The sequence below is a fragment of the Arabidopsis lyrata genome (genome assembly GCF_000004255.2).
Source record: "Arabidopsis lyrata subsp. lyrata unplaced genomic scaffold ARALYscaffold_3, whole genome shotgun sequence".
Taxonomy (NCBI): Eukaryota; Viridiplantae; Streptophyta; class Magnoliopsida; order Brassicales; family Brassicaceae; genus Arabidopsis; species Arabidopsis lyrata.
This window is the reverse complement of record NW_003302553.1, coordinates 2,560,695-2,582,073: the sequence shown is the minus strand read 5'-3', so window position 1 is coordinate 2,582,073 and position 21,379 is coordinate 2,560,695. Positions and strand designations below refer to the sequence as shown.

The 21,379-nt window shown below is 37.6% G+C and overlaps 5 protein-coding genes, 1 long non-coding RNA gene and 1 pseudogene across 8 annotated transcripts; 6 read left to right on the top strand and 1 right to left on the bottom strand.

Annotated features, from left to right (window-relative positions):
* The first annotated feature begins 116 nt into the window (after window positions 1–116).
* On the top strand, window positions 117–1,975 carry LOC9320645 (pentatricopeptide repeat-containing protein At3g06430, chloroplastic). The gene is made up of 2 exons (XM_002884533.2): window positions 117–501; window positions 626–1,975. Exons 1-2 carry the CDS (start codon window positions 175–177, stop codon window positions 1,757–1,759), a joined length of 1,461 nt encoding a protein of 486 aa, XP_002884579.1. The 5' UTR covers window positions 117–174; the 3' UTR covers window positions 1,760–1,975.
* A 170-nt stretch (window positions 1,976–2,145) lies between these two features.
* LOC9320644 (autophagy-related protein 8h) lies at window positions 2,146–3,512 on the top strand. Its single transcript, XM_002884532.2, has 5 exons — window positions 2,146–2,292; window positions 2,390–2,445; window positions 2,857–2,909; window positions 3,014–3,132; window positions 3,205–3,512. The coding sequence occupies exons 1-5, from the start codon at window positions 2,250–2,252 to the stop codon at window positions 3,291–3,293; spliced, it is 360 nt and encodes a 119-aa protein (XP_002884578.1). The 5' UTR covers window positions 2,146–2,249; the 3' UTR covers window positions 3,294–3,512.
* Window positions 3,513–4,201: 689 nt separating this feature from the next.
* On the top strand, window positions 4,202–5,504 carry LOC110230345. The gene is made up of 2 exons (XR_002333449.1): window positions 4,202–4,892; window positions 5,003–5,504. It is a non-coding gene; the product is annotated as an uncharacterized LOC110230345 (long non-coding RNA).
* A 2,684-nt stretch (window positions 5,505–8,188) lies between these two features.
* Window positions 8,189–10,898, top strand: LOC9318535 (zinc finger CCCH domain-containing protein 34). The gene is made up of 7 exons (XM_002884531.2): window positions 8,189–8,698; window positions 8,795–8,943; window positions 9,129–9,194; window positions 9,325–9,450; window positions 9,547–9,849; window positions 9,935–10,231; window positions 10,302–10,898. Exons 1-7 carry the CDS (start codon window positions 8,608–8,610, stop codon window positions 10,632–10,634), a joined length of 1,365 nt encoding a protein of 454 aa, XP_002884577.1. The 5' UTR covers window positions 8,189–8,607; the 3' UTR covers window positions 10,635–10,898.
* A 345-nt stretch (window positions 10,899–11,243) lies between these two features.
* On the bottom strand, window positions 11,244–17,101 carry LOC9320643 (ISWI chromatin-remodeling complex ATPase CHR11). Of its 2 annotated transcripts, none has more exons than XM_021030730.1 (24): window positions 16,749–17,101; window positions 16,493–16,624; window positions 16,292–16,398; window positions 16,069–16,181; window positions 15,766–15,863; window positions 15,498–15,677; window positions 15,194–15,415; window positions 14,854–14,988; window positions 14,493–14,775; window positions 14,340–14,413; window positions 14,011–14,231; window positions 13,847–13,934; window positions 13,676–13,769; window positions 13,411–13,599; window positions 13,290–13,324; window positions 13,103–13,179; window positions 12,907–12,996; window positions 12,738–12,807; window positions 12,587–12,641; window positions 12,443–12,501; window positions 12,195–12,360; window positions 11,894–12,072; window positions 11,585–11,800; window positions 11,244–11,491 (listed from the first exon to the last, which is right to left on the bottom strand). In XM_021030730.1, exons 1-24 carry the CDS (start codon window positions 16,944–16,946, stop codon window positions 11,402–11,404), a joined length of 3,171 nt encoding a protein of 1,056 aa, XP_020886389.1. In that variant the 5' UTR covers window positions 16,947–17,101; the 3' UTR covers window positions 11,244–11,401. The 2 variants fall into 2 exon arrangements, with proteins under 2 accessions (XP_020886389.1, XP_020886390.1); XM_021030731.1 differs by having other exon boundaries at window positions 12,443–12,498.
* Window positions 17,102–18,189: 1,088 nt separating this feature from the next.
* Window positions 18,190–19,748, top strand: LOC9320642 (CASP-like protein 1D2). 2 transcript variants are annotated; one of them, XM_021031893.1, is made up of 4 exons: window positions 18,190–18,586; window positions 18,679–18,805; window positions 18,896–19,130; window positions 19,665–19,748. In XM_021031893.1, the coding sequence occupies exons 1-3, from the start codon at window positions 18,327–18,329 to the stop codon at window positions 19,109–19,111; spliced, it is 603 nt and encodes a 200-aa protein (XP_020887552.1). In that variant the 5' UTR covers window positions 18,190–18,326; the 3' UTR covers window positions 19,112–19,130; window positions 19,665–19,748. The 2 variants fall into 2 exon arrangements, with proteins under 2 accessions (XP_020887552.1, XP_020887553.1); XM_021031894.1 differs by lacking the exon at window positions 19,665–19,748 and having other exon boundaries at window positions 18,896–19,351.
* Window positions 19,735–21,320, top strand: LOC9318534 (annotated as a pseudogene).
* The last annotated feature ends 59 nt before the right edge of the window (window positions 21,321–21,379 follow it).

Below are 21,379 nucleotides of genomic sequence, written 5' to 3'. Positions count from 1 at the left end.
TATTTAAAAATACATTCCATTTCTAAAGGTTGATTTGAGCTTTAACAATTTCAACGGTTAAGATGTGTTTCCGGTTCGGTTGTATAAACCGGTATTTTACCATATCCAACCGAAATGAGTATCGACGGGAATTATCCGTAACAGAGTGACAGTGAGGTGTGAAGGAAGAAGACGATGGCGTCGATGTCTCTCTCCTTTTCTTCTTCGCTATGTTCGTCTCGAATTCCCGAAGGAAAGCGTAGGTTTCGTCACAGAGATGCGAGCTTCGTACGATGCGTTTTGGCTGCTTCTAAATCTTCTCCGGGAAGTGTTACGAAGAAGAGGCTTTGGAAAGACGGCGAATTTCCCGGAATCACGGAACCTGTTAATCCGAGAAGAACTCCGATTAAGAATGTGAAGAAGAAACTTGACAGGAGAAGCAAAGCTAACGGATGGGCTAACACCGTCACTGAAACTTTGTCCGATCTCATCGCCAAAAAGCAGTGGTTACAAGCTCTTGAGGTACTTCAATTTTCTCTCTTCTCGGTTCATAATTGATTGAATTTTAACTGAAATTGGAGATTCTCTAAGCAATTTAGTTGAACTATGATTTTGCTTCAATTGGGTCTTGTGTTGATGATCTTAGGTTTTTGATATGTTGAGGGAACAAACGTTTTATCAACCAAAGGAAGGAACTTACATGAAGCTGCTTGTTCTTCTGGGGAAATCTGGTCAACCCAATCGAGCACAGAAGCTGTTCGACGAAATGCTTGAAGAAGGACTTGAACCAACTGTTGAACTCTACACTGCTCTTCTCGCTGCTTACACTCGTAGCAATCTCATCGACGATGCTTTTTCAATTCTTGATACAATGAAAGGCTTGCCTCAATGCCAACCTGATGTTTTCACGTACAGCACTCTGCTCAAGGCGTGTGTGGATGCTTCTCAGTTTGACTTGGTGGATTCGTTATACAAGGAAATGGACGAGCGTTTGATAACTCCAAACACTGTTACCCAGAACATAGTTTTAAGTGGGTACGGTAGGGTCGGAAGGTTTGATCAGATGGAGAAAGTTTTGTCTGATATGCTGGTGAGTACTGCTTGCAAACCCGATGTGTGGACTATGAATATCATCCTTAGTGTGTTTGGGAACATGGGTAAGATAGACATGATGGAGAGCTGGTACGAAAAGTTCAGGAACTTCGGGATTGAGCCAGAGACTCGTACTTTCAATATTTTGATTGGTTCTTATGGGAAGAAGAGAATGTACGATAAGATGTCGTCTGTCATGGAATACATGCGGAAGCTTGAGTTTCCATGGACAACATCGACCTACAACAATATCATCGAGGCGTTTGCGGATGTTGGCGATGCAAAGAACATGGAGTTGACATTTGATCAGATGCGTAGCGAAGGTATGAAAGCAGACACAAAGACCTTTTGCTGTCTCATAAATGGATATGCCAATGCCGGTCTTTTTCACAAGGTCATAAGTAGTGTCCAGTTGGCTGCTAAGTTTGAGATACCCGAGAATACTGCCTTTTACAACGCGGTTATAGCAGCATGCGCTAAAGCCGATGATCTGATAGAGATGGAAAGAGTGTACACAAGAATGAAGGAGAGACAATGCGTATGTGATTCAAGAACGTTTGAGATCATGGTCGAGGCATATGAAAAGGAAGGTATGAATGATAAGATATATTACTTGGAACAAGAGAGGCAAAAGCTTATGGATCGCGCTGTAGCTACAAAAGAGATGGAGAATCTTCCAGCAGGATGATTGCCGTTTGTGGTATGTCTCTCTGCAAGGAGAGATCAGAGATCGATGACTTCCTTGAAAGAGTAGAATAAAGAGTTTGTAATACACTTGATTGTTCTTGCAGCTATGTGTATAAAGCGCTTTTTTTTTTGGTATTATGTTAAATGTTTGGTTATAACTTATATAACATATGAAGTAATCCGTATCTTGATAGCCAGAAATAAGAAATTTTGAAGTATCTACAAATCTTTTGTGTTATATTTGTTGATGGGCCAAAAATTATGAATAGAGCCCAAAAAGATAAAAAGTCTTGAGTCTTGACGTGCACAAGAAATCGGAAAATTGACTAGCCTTGCGGTAACTGCGTGTCGTCGTCTTCTATAAATAATCTCTCTCACCTTATACCGTTTCTTCTCGAACAAACAAAAACGAACCAACCAAACAAAAAATTGAACACATCCTCTGCTCTCTGCAAACAAACAAAAAACACCGATTCGGTCGGAAATCTGTAATGGGTATCGTTGTCAAGTCTTTCAAGGATCAATTCTCCTCTGGTTTGTTCGTTAATCTCTTTTTAATTCGTTGAGTTTTTCCTCGAAATTTGCTTCTGAAGCAAGTTTTCATCGTTTTTTTTTTTTGTTGGGGACATAGATGAACGATTGAAGGAGTCAACGAACATCATTGCCAAATATCCAGATAGAGTTCCTGTGAGTTATTTTATGCATGAATTCGTTTTATCTGTTTCTTGGTGGTTCCGTCTCAGTTGCCGTGCGATTGTGGCTTTCCTTAGGGTTCGAATGATTAGTCTAATTTTGACTTAATCCTTTTTCTTCAATTTTCTCGATTTTGCTAGACTTTCTTGGAATTTGGGTTCAATCTTAGAATTTGATGGATACGATCTGGGATCTGAAATTTGACTGATCCAATCACTCTGGTCTCTGGTCAATGTCGGAGACGACTTCTTTTATTTGAGATTTGATTTAGATCTTTAGTTATCATCACCAACAACAACCAATACAAATTTGATTTAGGGGTTTGGATGTGTTATTGGTTTGGTTTCTTCATCAATTTTCCAGCATTTATTTGATGGGTTTTTTTTTTTTTTTATAACTATTTAGGTGATCATTGAGAAATATTCAAACGCAGATCTGCCAGACATGGAGAAGAACAAGTGAGTTGTGATATCATTTTAGCTGTTGGAACTAACAAAGTGTAACCTGTCCAATTGAATGAATAATCTTATTCTAACCTGTGTCCCGCATTGGTTTATTGCAGATACTTGGTCCCACGAGACATGACTGTTGGACATTTCATTCATATGCTAAGCAAAAGGATGCAGTTAGATCCATCCAAAGCTCTCTTTGTTTTTGTACATAACACACTTCCTCAAACCGGTAAGAAGCATCATCCATGTAAAGACTTTACTAGTTTTCCAAAGCTTCCATTAACACTTTTTGTTACTGCAGCTAGTCGCATGGACTCTCTCTACAATACTTTCAAAGAAGAAGATGGGTTCTTGTACATGTGCTACAGCACCGAGAAAACTTTTGGCTAACCAAAGATTTGTCGCTTCATATCTGATCGAAGCGCACTCTGAATAATCCATTTGTTTGATTCTTATGTTTGTGAATAACGTCAGCTCTTGTTGTTGTTATTGTTATTGTTAGCTGACATTGTACAGAAAAGCTAAAAAAAAAAAACATTTGACTTTGTAAATTATTTATAACTCAAATATGGCAATAATAAGACAGGTGATGATGATTCACACGAAACCCATTTTGGTTTTTTGTTCTCCCCCAAAAGAAAAAAAATGGAACATAGACAGTTTCGTGCAAGCACGCAAGTTTGGGAGATAAGGTAAAATGAGGCCTAAGAAATTTCAATGTCGGTGCGGTAAACGTGACCTCTACGACTTGGATTGTGCGTTTTATGCGGATATACTAGTTTGCGTTTGAAACCATCTTTGAGACAAAAAAAAAATTATGAAACCATAGAATAAAACACGTTTGCGTTGGGGGATGCCATCCAAACATGGTCCAAAAGCATTGGAAATTTTGTGCTCTTTCATTTCAGTTATTTAGATTCGGATATTCCTTAACAAAAAAGGAGAAAAAGAAAGATGGATATTCTTAATTAATTGCCACATTCTTGATTATAATATAAATGTCGACTACAAACACGATAGTAGTATATAATAAAATAATCGATCTAGAACGTAATAATTGCGCTCCCAGTGTATTATGGTATTTTTATTTGCCAAGGGGATTAGATAAAGAAAGGATAACCAACAATGTAATTTTAAACAGAATTTTAGACACATTAAAGCAATGTATATATAGTCGTAAACTCGTATTCTGTGGTGGTTTTATTGTTTAAGATGCTTTTTAATGTGTCTAGACAAGCAGTTTTTCTAACACGACTTTAATGTGAAGATCTTAATTGCCATGGTTATTAATTAGACCCTTCCACAGTTCCACATATGTCAAAACTTTTTTTTTGTCAACAACAAAATGTTTTTAAATGATTAGATTATCAATTGAAACATCTTGCTCTAGACACATTCATCTAAATATAAAAATAACTCAAGGAAACCAAAAAAAATAATATTTTTATAAATATGTTGCTTGATAAATTTCACATTACACAATAAATTCAATGAGTACAACTCTGTGTTATTTGGGCCAAAATTGGGCCCATTTTAATAGATACACAGTTATATAGTTTAGTAAACTTTTGTGACTTGCCCAACAAACAACATTTTCGTTCAATACCCAAATGGGTTTTATCTTCTCAATAGGCCCGTCAAAAATTGCTGGAGACATTTATCCTTAGTTCTAGAGCTGCTTTGCTAGATTTTTGAAAGCAGCCATACTTAATTGTTTGTTTAAAATTGGTTTCAGTTCATGTTGTCTAGGTAATAGAGTTTTTTTCCCCTATATTCATGTTGTTTCTGTCCAAACCAAATCTCTATTCTTGTGTCTGTTATGTTAGTAGAGCACGTGTACATTGGTTTTCGAAATTTCCTTATGGTTCTGATAAGAAGGAATCAAAGCATAATCTTGAGGTAGTAAATCTACTGATGCTTTCAGGTGGGACTTGGAATTGAGAAAGAGAGAAATTCAACTCGTCGAAGCCCCGATTCGAAGATGTTGAGGTATCTAAACCCTCTTTGGTGCTATCTGGATTAGGATTAAGGAATATAACAGTTTAGAATATATTTGTTGTTGACTGTTTCCTTGGACCTTTCTTCTTAATCTTTCTAAGGTATCCTCTGATGAAGATGGGTAGCAAAAAAAATAAAAAACTCTTACGCTGGCTTCACAATATGAAAGAAAAGAAAACAAAAAGAATAAAGGTTAAATCTCTCCTACACACACCTTTTATATCAGTCTTTCTTCTTTCTTTTTTGTTGTTTCCCCCACACAATGATTCTACAATCTTTATGAGTCAATGTTTCTGTGTATTCCTGTCGGTAAAAGTTTTTGGAAGCAACAGATGAACTGTGGGTGAAGATGCATATGCCATTGTGAAAAGACACAAGAAGTAGCTAGTTGTCTGGTCCTCTATGAGTTGGTTGAAGATGGTTTTTACTTAGTCCGGTTTAAAGAATCAGCTTCTCTTATTCACCACTATGGTTCGGTTAGTGGAGTTGTTTGCGTTGTTATCCTTAGAACCAATGTCTTCATTTCTATTAATAAAATTAAGAGAACATTGTACGAGACAAAGATCCTTTTAGCCAAGTTTTAGCAACAAAATGAAACCCTAATTAGGATATTTTTGGTGATACTATACTCAATTTCCATGGTTTTAGATATCTTTTGGAATTTATATTCTTGTCTTTAGATGAATTTCTAGTCAAGTTAAAGTTTTATCACTATCTCTATATTAAAATCAACAGTACTTAAGACGTACTTGTATAATTTACCTTGAAAAGAAAAGAAAAAAAAAATACTACTAAAAATTATATAAGCAAAAACGTCATGCAACAAATAAGACAACGATGTTATCGTGTCCAATATTATAAGGGATTAATAGTAATTATAAAATTAGAAAGCAAAGTACTGTTAATATAATGCAATTTAATTAAAAAGAAAAAGAAAAAAAAAATTGATCTCGCCGACATTTGGTAGATGAAGAAAGGAGGGATGTTATGGTCCAAAAGATCCTTTGGGGAATAACAAAATCTCCAAAAGCTGGTCACATGTGGCTCATTCTTGTCCAAGTCATAGCTTCTTCACATCTTTTTTATTTTATTTTATTACAAATAACTTTATTATCACTCTTAACTTCCTTTGCAAAAATGCTTTTAATGCTCTCATTCGGCTGACTAATTTTCACTTTTCGACTTTACAAACCAAAAAAAAAAAAAAAAAGCTTTTTGTTTCTGCCATGCGGTGACATGGAATTAATCTCGAATTTGGTTTTAACCATCAAGACTTTTAATACTTTTGTACTTTCAATTTCAATTTAATTCTTGATTATTCGCATTTGATATGATTTCTTTTGTATCTGCAAGATCTTGGATACTTTTAATTTTCAGTTATGCAGCGTATTAAAATTGATTCCATTAATGGTATCAATAAGTATACTTAGAAGTTAGAACCTCCAAAAAGCTTCTTTGAAATCAAAAAATTCTATAAAGTAAAAATTTACTTTTTGGGAACGAATTACCTAAGATAATATAGCAAATATAAAAGTTGTGCAACATAGTTTATTGAGAAATATAGTTGTTACACAAAAATTTGTGACGGATACTATTTGTAACCATTGTATAGAAATTTGTTTTGACATTTAATAGTAGAACTAAGAGACTAAAGCAACAAACAGACTAAATTGTTTTCTTTTTTGGTTCTACAATTTTCACAAATTTTATCGGATGTAAACATGGGTTTATGATTAGATGGTGACAATGCTGAAACAAACTAATACTCCCTCCGTTTCACAAAGAGTGTCGTTTTAAGGTTTTAATCTCGTTTCACAAAAAATGTCGTTTTGTGTTTCAATGTAGTTTTAAATATTAATTCTCTTTTTTATCTCTACTATTTTAGCTTATTAATTAGAAAGAGAGTATTATTTAGTGTATTAATAAGGGGTATAAATGAAATTTGTTTACTTTTCTTAATTTGTGTGAAAAATGTTAAAGTGACACTCTTTGTGAAACAGAGGGATACGATATGCGAATGTTTTGAGTTTAATTCTATTTGGTTTCTCATTATTAAAAATAAGTCTCATTAAATGGAACAAAAAAACTCCAATTAGTTTAAATCTTAAACTTTTTATGAAGAGAATGGGCTTTTTTACCTACTACACTCAATGAGCCCCTCTGGTTCGTTTGGTCATCAGTTCAATGGACAGTGACTTTGGAATAGATCTCGACCGTTGGTCATCATCACCCCAATGCTTTGTGTTGCCGTTGGATTGGTCATGTCATGACCAAACCAATTTGACTTCTTTAAAGTGATGTAAAAAGTCTCATTGCTCCCAAATAATCTTCTAAACCATCCACGCGCATGCCTGAGCAACTGAACGTCAAACGCTACAGTAGATCCAAATTAAGAAAATGGGAACACAAATTTTTTGTTAGTGACTATCAATTTATGGATTACTAAATGACTGGTGAGTGGGTGACCAAAATCATTTGTAAGAAATATTTTTGATTGGCTTGTTCTTCTTGTAACAGTTGCATCTTTAGTACTTAGTTTATTATACATGTAAATTTATGGAAAATGGAGTTTAGTGGATGGAAACAAACAATATCAGTCACACGATACTATTTTGCCCATGCTCAATGGACATCATGTTTTATTTGTTTCTTGACAAGTAGAGAGATTCATCGCTTTTTAAATTCAAACTTTCATTTTGTAGTGGCAGCCTTAATTGTCTTTGACACATAACTCCAATTTCTTCATGGAAGTGTCGTAGTCCATTGATTAAAATAAAAAGTAGAATAACTAATCGCTATTATTTTAACAAAGAAATAATCCAAAGTAATTTTCGATTAACATCATTTTGATTTGCAAACGTTTACTTAAATATAGTAATTGTATAAAAACTTGGCTACAAAAAGATTTTATATAATCTAGTACTGTATATTATCTATATAAAATCTAACAGTCTAAATAATCAATGTCCCTTTCCTAAACATGAATGTAGTACAATTAAACAACAAATAGAAATTTATAGACTCAATGATTTAAAGTACCACCCAATATGGCAGCCTAGTGATTGTTGTAATAAGCTTTTCTAAAATATTTTTACCTGATTTTCAAGCTTTATAATTGTAGTTCATATTATTTACAAACAAAAATATCTACGTAAATTTTTCGTTATCTTTTAATTTTTAAAAATATATTTTGGTATTTTACGGAAATGTTAAAAAGAAAAGAAATAGAGAAGAAGAAACAAGAAAGAAAATAAAATAGAGAGAAGAGAGAGGTCACTAATTGTCTATGCTTGGCGCGTATATTAATTAACCACCACCGGCAAAACACCCACGAAAAAGGCGACCACGCATAAAGAAAGATCAAAACTTCCCCATCACTTCCAAAAAGCATTACACACACACACAGAAAAACTTGTTACAGGGAAAATAAAATAAAAATCGTAGCCGAAAATTATAAAAAACAAATATTTAATTTTTTTTAGTTCAAAAAAGTTTCAGCTTTGAAGGCAGAGAGAGAGAGAGAGAGATCAAGCAACTGAGAGTGGTGTTGAAGCGAAACTACGATCTTCTTTTTCTTTTCTTCTTTCTCAGATTTTCACAACACTCTTCTTTGATCGGAGCTCTAACATTCCGACAAAAGCTAAAAGACTTCCTCTTTAGCTGTTTTGAGGGATTTGTCTCCCTCTGTAGAGATTAGGGTCTATCAATGGAGCGGTACGGTCGCGCCGGTGAAGAAGGGTCGCGATCGGATCCATCTCTTGAATGGACCTCTCATGGAGGTGAAACCGGACTCGAAGGTAATGTCTTGTTAAAGGTTTGATTTTTTTTTGGGCTTAATCTGCGATTAGAGCTGTGAGGTTAAAGGATTTTGATTCAAATGCGTGTTTTTTTAGCTTCGATGTGGCGGTTAGGGTTGAGCGGCGGCGGAGGAGAATCCTACCCGGAGCGACCCGACGAGCCTGATTGTATTTATTACTTGAGAACCGGCGTTTGCGGGTACGGGTCAAGATGTCGGTTTAATCACCCACGAGATCGTGGAGCGGTAAAAGATTCCCAATTTTAGATTTTTCTTATTATTCACCAATTTCAGTTCAGATCAGTTACTGAGTCTGATGATCTGATCGTTAGATTGGTGGTTACTGGGCATTGTTGAATTTAGCAGAGACACAAACCAAATTGCTTGAGAAATTTGTTGGTTTATTGTGTAAGCTCTGATTTGATGTTTAGGTTATTGGAGGTGTGAGAGGAGAAGCTGGAGCTTTACCGGAGAGGATGGGACATCCGGTTTGTCAGGTTTTGTTATCTGAATCATTTTCCGATCAAACAATGTTCCGGTTTTGAGCAATGCACTTTCAATTTCTCTGCTTTTGTTTATCAAAAAATTGTGAACTTTAGATTGTTTTTTTTTTTTGTTTTGTTTCAGCATTTTATGCGAACGGGAACGTGTAAATTCGGTGCTTCTTGCAAGTATCATCATCCTAGGCAAGGAGGTGGTGGTGGTTCCGTTGCACCCGTCTCGCTTAGTTATTTGGGATATCCATTACGCCCGGTTTGTGTTCTAATCTCTCTAATGGTGTTATTGGTTTGTGGATGCTTCCACATTGTCTTGTATGATCTCTAAAAGCTCTTCAATATTTGATTACAGGGAGAGAAAGAGTGCTCTTATTACTTGAGAACCGGTCAGTGTAAATTTGGTTTGACTTGTAGATTCAACCATCCCGTGCCACTCGCTGTACAGGGTCCACCTCAGCATCAGCAACAGCAACAGCCACAGCTACAGACTATTTATCCGACACTTCAGTCTCAATCCGTTCCTTCCTCTCAACAATATGGGTTAGTTTTGACAAGGCCTTCTCTTTTACCTGGTTCATATCTTCCAAGCCCTTACGGTCCTCCAATGGTTCTGCCTCCGGGAATGGTTCCATACTCTGGTTGGAATCCTTACCAGGTAATCCATCTCTGAAGCCTTTATCTCGCTTTTGTGGAGTTCTTCAGTGCTACTCTTTTCCTAAAAGAATCGATCGATTTTTCAGGCTTCTTTAAGTGCAATGCCTTCGCCTGGAACTCAACCGTCTATTGGATCAAGCTCTGTTTATGGAATCACGCCGTTATCTCCTTCAGTGACTGCATATACAGGAGCATATCAATCTGGCCCGTCTTCAAATACCTCAAAAGAGTTTCCTCAGCGACCTGATCAACCCGAGTGTCAATACTTCATGAGAACCGGTGACTGTAAATTCGGATCCTCTTGCCGATACCATCATCCTGTAGATGCAGTTCCACCTAAGACTGGCCTTGTCCTGAGCTCCATTGGCCTTCCACTTCGTCCCGTAAGTCTTTCATTTAATCCAAGATGATATTTTTAAGTCTTGATGTGACACATTTCAATGTATTTGACAGGGAGTAGCGCAATGCACTCACTTTTCTCAACACGGAATCTGCAAGTTTGGACCGGCGTGTAGGTTTGATCACTCAATGAGTTCTTCGCTTAGCTATAGTCCGTCTGCATCATCACTAACCGATATGCCCGTGGCTCCATACCCAATCGGATCATCCTCACTCAGCGGCTCATCAGCTCCAGTAAGCTCAAGCAATGAACCCACCACAGAGGCTGTGACTGCTGCTGCAGTTTCCACTTCTATGGTCAGTGGCTTGAGCCGTCCAGAGCCAGCTGAGACGAGTGGTGACTCGGCCAGCGTCAGTGGCAGCATAGAAGCTAAGACTTCAAGTTAAAAAAAAAAAAAAAAGAGAGAGGAAAATACCCTCAATTCTTCATAAACTAAGCAACATTAAGTAAAAAGAAAAAAGAGAAAAGAAGATTATTTTTGGGGTCAGAGATTCGATGGAAGCAGAGAGACCAAAGCTTCTGTCATTGACCATTTGTCCATATATAATATATTCTCTCATACGGCCATCTCTCTATCTCTCTCCCTCTTCTTTATTTTTCTTGAATAACGATTACTAATAAATGGCCTTATTCAAGCGACATTCATGAGATGTCCCCTGTTTTTATTCGTTCATGAATCTGGAGGAGCAATTTAAAATGTCTACGAACATAGAAAGAGGGCACACGTTCTCTCTTCCTCATTCTTGTAATTTGGTATCCAATGACATCTACATTCAATCATTGCACATTGCACGAACAATGCCTATGTATCTTCTTTCCACAAAAGTATCAGCTCTAATAAATAAAATGCAACCGTTGAACACAGAACTACAGAAGTAATGGAAAAAATCGAGTGTTCATAATTCCCTCAGAAACTCGTAACTTTAGCTTAAGCATCGGCCTAAGTTGCCATCCAATGGCCTCAAATCTTTTTGTTCAGTTTCTTTAGTTGAATATTAAGTCTACAAATTATAATTAAGTAATTTCATTAAATCCAAGTCAAACCAGCCGACAAACATTCACGAAAGCAGAATGAAATCCATTTGCTATGTTTTTGACATTAGCTTAACTATATGTAACAACAAAGACTCAACAAATCAATAAACACATAATCTCATCTCATCGACAGGTGCTTTCGCTTCTTCGTCGATGAAGGACTCTCACTGGCTTGTCTTCCTAAAGGTCGTTTTGATGGTGTTGCACTCTTCAAAGATTAAAAACCAGAAAAGTATTAAGCACTTAAAGAAATCAAATCAAAAGAATACAACTTTCTACGTGAAATATTGCATTCTTTTACCTTTGCGAGCTTCTTCTCTTTACGGGCTTGCCTCTCTCTTTCATCAAACTCCTGGTTCTCTTTCTCGATCAGTCGAATCAGGGTGTCGCATCTTCTTGCAAGTTCCTGACTCGTGCGAGATTTCACAAACCAGTCGAACCTGAACAAAGGCGATGTCCTGAATGCTGCCTTCAGCTCATCCCAATTCCCATACCCAAGTTTGTGGATCATGCAGATCTGTTTTTGACCACCAAAGTTACCCAATAATCAAACTTCATGATAAAATTAGTGAAACAAAATAGCAGATAAGGAAACGAGGAAAAGACATACCATGAAACGGTCGCACTCTTCATTGTACAACTTTCCTTTGTTCTGACCATATTGAATCTTCAGTTCCAGCCAAGGGTTTCTGTAGCGATCCAGCTTCTTCCCTATGGCTTTCATGATTTCGTCTTTCCTAGAGATCCTTGCCTCTCCCCTCTCAATATTCTTAATGATTCTATCATAGTCTACATATTTAGAGGGAAAGATGATAAACTTACTTAGCCTATGCTCTTTTCTGAGGTAGGAATTACTTAGCAATATGTAAGAACACTGCATATATTACTTAGCATTGATAAGTGTTACTTACCGTTCAGCTCCTTGTATCGCTCTTTGAATACTTTGGCATATCTTTCAACTTCTTCCTCTGTTTTCCCTTCCATCTCAGAGGCAATGCTTTTTATGTCGTTGCGGCCATACTTCTCACATGCCCTGAGGAAAGTATTGAAATCTCTTCTACTCCATGTTGAGAAACCCTGGAGATTGACAAATACAAACAATTATATAAAGCCTACAAATCAAATGTCTAAGACCACTTTAACAAACATATTCACTTGCCTCCTCCAATAATAGCTCCTTTTCTTCTACTTCTTCAGCAGTTAAGGGATCTCCACCTTCTAACAAAAAATTTCTTAATCAGTAATAGGTTTGCTGAAAAACATGTTTAACAAAGTGGGCACATGCTGAGAAACTGAGCTTGACCTTCTGGTTCTTCAACATCAATTGTGTCTTTCAACTGATTTTTCTGATGTGTTTGCTGAAACCAAAGTGAAGCAAGTTGCTTTTCTTAGGCAAAAAACTCGCTCTTAAGCACATCAAAGGAATTACAAGTGTTTCGTTTAGAGAGCCCTACCATGAGATAGCGTACTTCCTTTTCATACAACTCGGTCAATCTCTGAATGTTAAAGAACTGGAAATCGTGCCTGAAAGATGGACAATAAATTAGATTTCTAGTGTAAGAAAACCATCAAGACAGGGGAGAGGCATTCAACAATGAGAATAGAGTTTGTTGAGGTACTCACAACTGGGGCATGCGCGGAATTCTAGGCTCTTTAGGTTTAGCTGGAGCACCTTGCCGCAATGTTTGCTTAAAGTATTCAGATTCAGAGTAGCTGGAGATACAGTAGATAAAACAAAAGGGATGTTTCTGTTAGATAAAAAGTTTATGAAGACTGGCGAAATAGGACTGGACAATGTATAAGACAGAAGTATCATTACTTGCGCTTTCTCTCCCGTTTGGGGGGATCATTCCAGTTGTCGCTCACAATCTTCTTAAAATCGAGCTTGTTTTCATCCTATGAACAAAATTAACAAATATACCAGTAAATTTTATTTTCGGTAATGCAGAGCAAAGCTAGGGATATGACATGAAAGTTTAGACTATGCAAAGAAATATACAAGTTACCTTATTGTCATCATCAAAATCATAGAAGTCAGCACCTACAACAAATAAAACAGCAGATTATCAAAACATTGCAATATTCACACAACGTAATAGGGCGAAAATAGGTCAGTGACACCCATACTGTCATCCATTTTAAACTGTATCGCATCTTCTGTGAATTTCTTCATCTTGGCATCAAGTTCAGCTGTTGCCTCTTCTCCTTTGGCAATGATTCTATCAATATCCTCGTCTGTGATTGTGCTATCTTTAGAACTGAACACCATCTCAGCACCATATCTTACCATTTGAAGCAACTCATCCTTATTGACAGCTGCATAGTTAAGATAAATATTAATTCTGTCAGAGATGAACCAATGCATAACGCAATCACTGTACAAGGCACTTACTTTTCTGTTCTGCCAATCTCCCTTGTTGAATAACCAGAGCATCAAGTGCTAACTTCTTGTAAGCTCTTTCAATCACTTTCTCCTCAATAGCAGACTGTAAACAACCAACACATAATTAATTGCAAACCCTCATGGCTGTTCTAATTTGAAATTCACGGGGAGAAGACCAACCTCAGTGCAGAATCGAAACACTTGAACTTCTTTTTTTTGACCAATTCTATGGGCACGATCCTGAGCTTGCAAGTCGACTTGTGGGTTCCTGCCAGAATCCGCCAGATTCGTCAGACATTAAGAGAAAACTCATAAACTACAGTGGCCAATAAAAAGAGACTTACCAATCACTATCGTACAGGATAACAACATCTGCAGTAGCAAGATTGATACCAAGCCCTCCAGCTCTGGTAGATAACAAGAAAACAAATTTCTCACTTCCTGGCTTGTTGTAGGCTTCTATGGAGGCATCTCGTTCGTCACCACCAGTGTTTCCATCAATGCGGCAATATAGGTAACCACGATACATTAAATAGTCCTCAAGAATATCCAAAAGTCTTGTCATCTGACATGAGGAAAGAAAAGAACAAGGCTCAGACTTAACATAGACAAAGGAAAAAGAGAAGATGAACTGTAAGAAACCATTATATCCAGCTGTTCTGTTAGCATTTACCTGAGAAAATATCAGAACCCTTGAATCACGTTCTTTCAACTTAGGAAGCAATTTATCCAAGAGAACCATCTTACCTAAAAATAACAATATAGAGATGCTTCATTAAAAAATTTCCACAGAAATCTGAAGGATCTAGTTTATTTCTAGCCTTACCCGCATTTGTTATAAGGTGATCTCCTGTGGTATATGGGGGACCAGGTTCTGCACCCTGGAAGAGATAAGGGTGATTGCAGCATTTACGCAGTTGCATTGCAATGTTTAGCAGACGTTTGCGTTCTCCACCAGCATTAACCGCTTCAAGATCCTTCTGCAGTAAAGCCTTGTAGTATTGCTTTTGCATCTGAGACATACCAACTTTAAGTATGGTCTCCTTCTTCGGTGGCAAACCTTTCTCAACATCTGACTTTAGTCTTCGAAGAAGAAATGGTCGAAGAACCTAAAAAGATACATGAAAGCGATTAACCTACGACTTTCACAGAACAGAATAAACTCAATGGAAGGAATACATCCATACCTTGTGAAGTTGTTGAACAACTTCTTGCTGGTCATTCTCACCAGAAATTTGAAACCATTCATCAAAAGTCTCTGCTGAACTAAAAATCTCAGGCAGAAGAAAATTTAGAAGAGCCCACAGTTCATGGAGATTATTCTGCATATATGAAAACAATATGAGTACAGCAAGCTACACAGCATTCATTATACGGGAAATATTAAAATGTGCAAGGAATGGAAAAGCAAAAGTTAAGAGTGCAAACAGACTCGTACAAGAAAGGTTGTTTCAACATACTATTAGAAGCAACTTAACAAAGAAAACTTCAGTGTCCAGATAGTCAAGAATAGGATAGAGCAAACACCTGAAGGGGGGTTCCCGTGATAAGAAGCCGATAATTGGTGCTAAAAAGTCTCATGGTTTTAGAAAGGAGTGAATTCTCGTTCTTGATTCTATGCGCTTCATCGATGATAATATAACGCCAGCTAAACCGACGAAGTGCTGTCTTCTCTTTGATGGCCATCTCAAAGCTTGTGACGCAGATATCAAATTTCCCAGCAACTAGCAGGTCGTCTCGAATATGTCTCTGTATTATTTAGCAGACATCTCAGAATCCTGGGATAAACATTTACATGAAACTCTGAAATGGCAGACAGCTCATGACTTACCCTCTCCTCAGGATTACCAAGGAACTTCACAGCACGTAGGACAGGACAAAACCGGCGAATTTCGTTCATCCAATTACCAAGTGTTGATTTTGGAGCAACCACCATATGGGGACCATTGATTCCCCTGTATTCATGAAGGTATGCCAACAAAGAAATTGTTTGAAGCGTCTTCCCCAGACCCTAGACCAGAGGACAAAAAATGGTTTTCAGGATTAGCATGATAGAATATAGAGAACTTATTCTGCTTGGATGGGGGAGAATTGTTTACCATTTCATCAGCAAGAATTCCATTTATGCCATTCTCATACAGCCGAATGAGCCAGTTTAAACCAGCTAATTGGTAATCTCTCATCTTCCCTTGAATACCTGTCGATTGAGAAGAAAAAAATGATGAATCTCAAGATTTCCCAGTAATTTACGCTATACTACCTAGTAACTGTGAGGTCACAGCAATATGTATAGGTTACACAAATGGACGGAGATGTCAATCATATTGTACTTGTTGCTCGCGACTAGACAGACGATCCATATACAGCAATCCTAGACTAAAGAGCAAAATACAGGTACTTACAAGAGGGCTGTGTGAGTAACCGTGTGTTTCCAGATCCAGTTAAGCCATCCTCTTCTTCCTTTAGATACTCTTCGTCTTCCTCCTCTTCAGTTATTTTGGAAGCATGACGACCCCTGAAGGTAAAATTTAAAACCAAGTATATCAGGGTATGCTCATCATATTTATTATGAGACCAGGATCGATGAATAAACGATATTTTAGGAATCAATTGCATCCAACACACCTTCCTTTAGCCTTCTTCTGAGAAGAAGATGCATCACCTTTAGCAAAGTGTGCAAATAACTCGGTTTGCTGCAGGAGATACTTCAGTCTCCCTTTTCCCTTGTTGTTCTAAATACATGGAATGATTCAAAATCGTCAAAACCCAAAATCACAAGAAGGAAAAGCAGCTCAAAACATGAAATATTCACTTCAAACAACGCACCATATCCGCGTCAATGGAAGCATTTTGTGATTCCAGCATCTCTTGAATCTTCTGCTTCTTCAACTTCTGCATCTCTTTAAGTCTGGCTTTCTCACGTTTGCTGATTTCAGCTTTTTCCTCATCTTCTTCGTCCTGCATATACCACAATGATTCAATGAACTTTCACGCAACGACTAAAATTAACAAACGAAGGAAGACGCAGTTCACTGAGAATTCAAAAATCACAGCCATCAAAACGAAATTAGCAAGCACCTACCTCGTAATCATCTTCTACGGGAGCAGCCTCTCCGTCGGAGACTGGGGATTCGTCGGCGGCGACTACTTCGTCATCGTCGGAGCCAGAAGAACGAGCAACAGCCTCGAGCTCCTCCTCATCTTCTTCTTCATTATCCTTAACCCGCTCTTCTTCCTCCTCTGACGAGAATGCCTCATCGGAATTCGAATTTCTCGCCATGGAAGCTACGAAATCTGCTTTCGCCTTGAGATCGAGGGTTCGCTTCGCTTGTTGAAAAGTAAAATAAAAAATAAACTAAAGTGTGAAAATTTTTAGATACAAATTGCAAAACGACCGAAGCTTCAGGGTAATTTATGACCGTTGATTAAGCTGATTAAATCTACGGCTACGATGTAACTAGTCGCTTCGTCGAATGAAAATTACCCGCCAACTGAGCAAGAGAGTTTTGGAACATTCCCGCTTTGGACTTCGTTTGTTCATAAGTGGGCCTGATTGACCCAGAAGGCCCACTTTCAAGCCCGATTTTTCCCAACTTATTACGATGCTGGAGCTGCTCGAGAGAAAGATTCTCCACTTAAATAATTTTTTATCTTTGTATATTTTGATTGATCATCGACCCCTAATTGTTAAAGCTTTCTCTAATTTATATATTTGGATTTACTTAAACATGTTAGGTATAATTAAGTAAGATATGAAAGAAAATAAAACATGATGAGATTCATATATTATTTCTGTTAGGTCTGAGTTTTTGTGTTGTCCTTGACTTGTGTGCACTCTGTCTTGGCATCAAAAGATAAAGTTTGGTGATTTTGCTTAGACAAAACTACTCTCTTTCGACTGGATTAGTATCTGAAATAGTTTTATCCATGTTATAACATTATAATATGTTTGAGAAGTGGTGATGCTTCTGGAATTTTGGGTTCTTGCAGTTTAATGTTCTTACGTGAAATAAGATATCCATTTACATAATTTGCAGCCACGAGTAGAAAGCAAAGTGATACCTAAGAGCATGTATAAAATTACTTGTTTTCATGCAGATGATTGACTAACCACTCCCTACTGTTCTTTACTTTTTTATTTTTATCATCTTGATTATCGTCGCCCAATTCCCTCACCAACCTTCCTGGGGTTGGCCTAACACATTCCTATTGTATCTACATTATCCACAACTTTATACATATAGAAATATTAAATATATTTGAATTTTCTGTTAATCAAAAATAGAGATGCAATTTTGTTTTTATGTATTACAAAGATTTATAGAAACTTTTTGACTGATGAATATATGTTAACGTTGAAATAAAACTATAACATCTAGTGAATTTGCCAAAAACTATTTACAAATGTTAAACAACGAAAAATGCATGCTAGAAAATTAAATGAATTGAGATTCAAGCTCCTATATAATTGTTGTACAATTCAAACAAAAAAAGTATACACCATAATTGTTATATAAACTTGTTTTCTTGGCGTGTGGGTAACCACAACTCATCACACCAGGACTATATATACTCACAAATATATTCTCATGTAGCGGCCAAATTCATAACTCACAGTCCAAAGAAACAACAACCCACAAAAGAGTTATATAATCATCCGATGGCATCTACTGAGAACCCTGACCCAGAAACTGGCAAATCTGAACCGATTCCCGCATCGGCTACAACACCACCTCCCTCAGCCGCTAGTTTCCTAGATTGTCGTAAAATAGACGTTATAATAAGAGTTCTGCTTTTCTCCGCCACTCTGACTGCTCTTATAGTAATGGTGACCAGCGACCAGACCGAGAAGACTCAGCTCCCTGGAGTTTCTTCTCCGGCTCCTGTCTCCGCCGAGTTCAATGACTCTCCCGCTTTCATGTTTGTCTCTTTAACTAAATTCTTCCATGTTTAATCATAATCAAAAACTGCGTTTTAGTTTAAACTTAATGTGTTGTTGGCTATCTATGCAGATTCTTCGTGGTTGCTCTTGTGGTGACTAGTTTCTATGCGCTCATGTCAACACTTGTCTCCATCTCTCTACTCTTGAAACCTGAGTTTACTGCACGGGTCTCCGTTTACCTAGCGTCCTTAGACATGGTAACTTGTTTTACAAGTAACTTTGAATCTTCTATACCAAGTTAATTAGGGTGTTTGTAAGTATAAATCCGGAATTATGTATATGAACAGGTGATGCTGGGGATTTTGGCGTCTGCAACGGGAACGGCGGGAGGAGTTGCGTACATAGCGTTGAAAGGAAACAAAGAAGTTGGGTGGAACAAGATTTGTAATGTCTACGACAAGTTTTGTCGTTACATCGCAACTTCGCTTGCCTTATCTCTCTTTGCTACACTTCTTCTTCTAGTTTTATCCATTTGCTCAGCTCTCTCCAAGAGAACTCCATGAACAAAACAAAAGCTCTAAATCCATCATCTCTCTGTACCGTGTATTTGTTCACACGTGTGTGTATGTCTTTGTGTCTGATTTGGTCTCTATTTTTTTATTTTTTAAAGACCTGATTTGGTTTGTTTCTTTTTTTTTTTTTTTGTGGTTTGTTTTGTAACTTTTGTTATGTTATATTTAATGTAAGCATGCGTTTCTAATAGAAACTTTCTATATAGTACGACGTATAGTTGAATTCGTGTATCTCTTGCCGTAATATGTAACTTCTTTATCGGAAATTAGGTTTTGATGTACAACAAATTAAGATTCCAGAAAACTCAATATTCAGAGATTTCTAAATATTTCAAAGAGATTCTGCTTTTTTTTTTTCTTTCCCAGTGACCTTTTTTTGACGTTTAATTCGTCGTCACGAAATTAAAAGTCCTCGTCATATTAAATGCGCGGGGAGAAAGAAAACGAAAATCATAATAAGCAGCTGCAAAAACTATCGCGTTCTAATTATTGTTCTTATATAAATGAAATCGAAATCCTCAAGAAAATCCATATTTGAAAAGAGTCCCTCGTCTTTCTGAATTCTGATTCAAATCTAAAATCAAGTTTCTTTCTTCTCAATCCATTGTTTTTACGATCTTTGGTTTTTTGTTGTTCTCAAATGGAAGTTTCGGTGATTGGAAATCCTCAGGGGAGGATCTGTAGAGTAGAATTAGCAGAGAGGGTCAATAGATTTTGCATTGGGTCTGAATTCATCTCGATTAATGCAAGAACTCACGTTAGCTTCTATGGAGAAACCAGGAGGCGAAACGAGATCAACCTCTGTTTCTCGCAATGCTCTATCAGATGCGAAGCCGTCGTCTCTGATAAATCTCCGTTATTGAAATCAACTCCAAGAAGAACTAGATCGGTAACATATTATGTTTTATTTAATTAACAATGCTTTTTCCACTTCTTTAGATTTAAAAAGAAAATTTTGTTGTTCCTTAATCTAAAAACTCTGTTTTTGTTACAGCTAGAGAGCGTAAGATTATACGTTGCGCTTCCTTTGGATACAGTTTCAGAAGCAACACCGTAAACCACACCAAAGCAATCGCCGCGGGACTTAAAGCTCTGAAGCTTCTTGGAGTAGAAGGTGTTGATCTGCCAATCTTCTGGGGAGTGGCTGAGACAGAATCCCCTGGAAATAACCAGTGGTCAGGTTACTTAGCCATCGCAGAGATGGTAAAAAAAACGGGTTTTAAGCTTCACGTATCTCTCTGTTTCCATGGCTCGAAACAGCCAGGATTATCTCTCCCTGACTGGGTGACTCGTATATGAGAAACCGAACCCGGGATCTATTTTACAGATCGGTCTGGGAGTCAGTACAAAGATTGTTTATCTTTTGCTGTTGATGATGTTCATGTTCTTGATGGTAAGACTCCTATGGAGGTTTGGGACCAGACGGTGAGCTGAGATATCCTTCTCATCAAACCAGGAAACTCTCTGATGGTGCAGGAGAGTTTCAGTGTTATGATAAGTACATGCTTGTCGCTCTCAAATACATGCTTTGGGGACTCAGCGGTCCGCACGATGCTCCTTCTTATGATCAACGGCCTAATTCAGCTCCATTCTTCTCGGATGGTGGATCATGGGAATCTGAATATGGTGATTTCTTCCTTGCTTGGTACTCATCTCTTCTCGTCTCCCACGCAGACCGAGTTCTTTCTCTTGCATCTTCTGTATTTAGCGGCACAGGATTGCCTCTATGCGGGAAGTTACCTCTCTTGCATCAATGGCACAAGCTACGTTCCAGGCCTTCCGAGTCAACAGCTGGATTTTACTGCAATGGAGACAATGATAGGTATGAGGCTGTTGCAGAGACCTTTGCAAAGAACTCTTGTAGAATGATACTGCCTGGGATGGATTTATCAGACGAGTATCAATCGCCGAAATCTCTCTCGAGCCCCGAGTCATTGCTTGCCCACATCAAGACTTGTTGCAAGAAACACGGAGTCGTCGTTTCAGGACAAAACTCATCCGAACCAAACCTTGGCGGGTTTGAGAAGATCAAAGAGAACCTAAAGGACGAGAATGCAGCGATAGATCTGTTCACGTACCAGAGAATGGGAGCACTTTTCTTTTCCCCAGATCATTTCCATGCCTTCACAGAGTTTGTCCGGAACCTTAGCCAGTTTAAGCAACCAGAAGATGATCTTTGACCAACAGAAGAAGAGGAGAATGCCGCAGCCAAGACGTTAAGCACAAGTATGCAAGCCACTTGAGTCTCTTGACTAACTG

Bases quoted from the DNA above. Each gene is read 5' to 3' on its own strand.
- LOC9320645 (XM_002884533.2), top strand. From the start codon at position 175: ATGGCGTCGATGTCTCTCTCCTTTTCTTCTTCGCTATGTTCGTCTCGA. The intron at 502-625 runs GTACTTCAATTT...TGATGATCTTAG, and splicing joins AGTGGTTACAAGCTCTTGAG to GTTTTTGATATGTTGAGGGA.
- LOC9320644 (XM_002884532.2), top strand. From the start codon at position 2,250: ATGGGTATCGTTGTCAAGTCTTTCAAGGATCAATTCTCCTCTG. The intron at 2,293-2,389 runs GTTTGTTCGTTA...TTGGGGACATAG, and splicing joins CAAGGATCAATTCTCCTCTG to ATGAACGATTGAAGGAGTCA. The intron at 3,133-3,204 runs GTAAGAAGCATC...TTGTTACTGCAG, and splicing joins TAACACACTTCCTCAAACCG to CTAGTCGCATGGACTCTCTC.
- LOC9318535 (XM_002884531.2), top strand. From the start codon at position 8,608: ATGGAGCGGTACGGTCGCGCCGGTGAAGAAGGGTCGCGATCGGATCCA. The intron at 9,195-9,324 runs GTTTTGTTATCT...GTTTTGTTTCAG, and splicing joins TGGGACATCCGGTTTGTCAG to CATTTTATGCGAACGGGAAC. The intron at 10,232-10,301 runs GTAAGTCTTTCA...TGTATTTGACAG, and splicing joins TTGGCCTTCCACTTCGTCCC to GGAGTAGCGCAATGCACTCA.
- LOC9320643 (XM_021030730.1), bottom strand. From the start codon at position 16,946: ATGGCGAGAAATTCGAATTCCGATGAGGCATTCTCGTCAGAGGAGGAA. The intron at 16,625-16,748 runs GTAGGTGCTTGC...TGGTATATGCAG, and splicing joins CCGTAGAAGATGATTACGAG to GACGAAGAAGATGAGGAAAA. The intron at 12,642-12,737 runs GTAGGGCTCTCT...CTTTGGTTTCAG, and splicing joins AGGAAGTACGCTATCTCATG to CAAACACATCAGAAAAATCA.
- LOC9320642 (XM_021031893.1), top strand. From the start codon at position 18,327: ATGGCATCTACTGAGAACCCTGACCCAGAAACTGGCAAATCTGAACCG. The intron at 18,587-18,678 runs GTTTGTCTCTTT...CTATCTATGCAG, and splicing joins AATGACTCTCCCGCTTTCAT to ATTCTTCGTGGTTGCTCTTG. The intron at 18,806-18,895 runs GTAACTTGTTTT...GTATATGAACAG, and splicing joins ACCTAGCGTCCTTAGACATG to GTGATGCTGGGGATTTTGGC.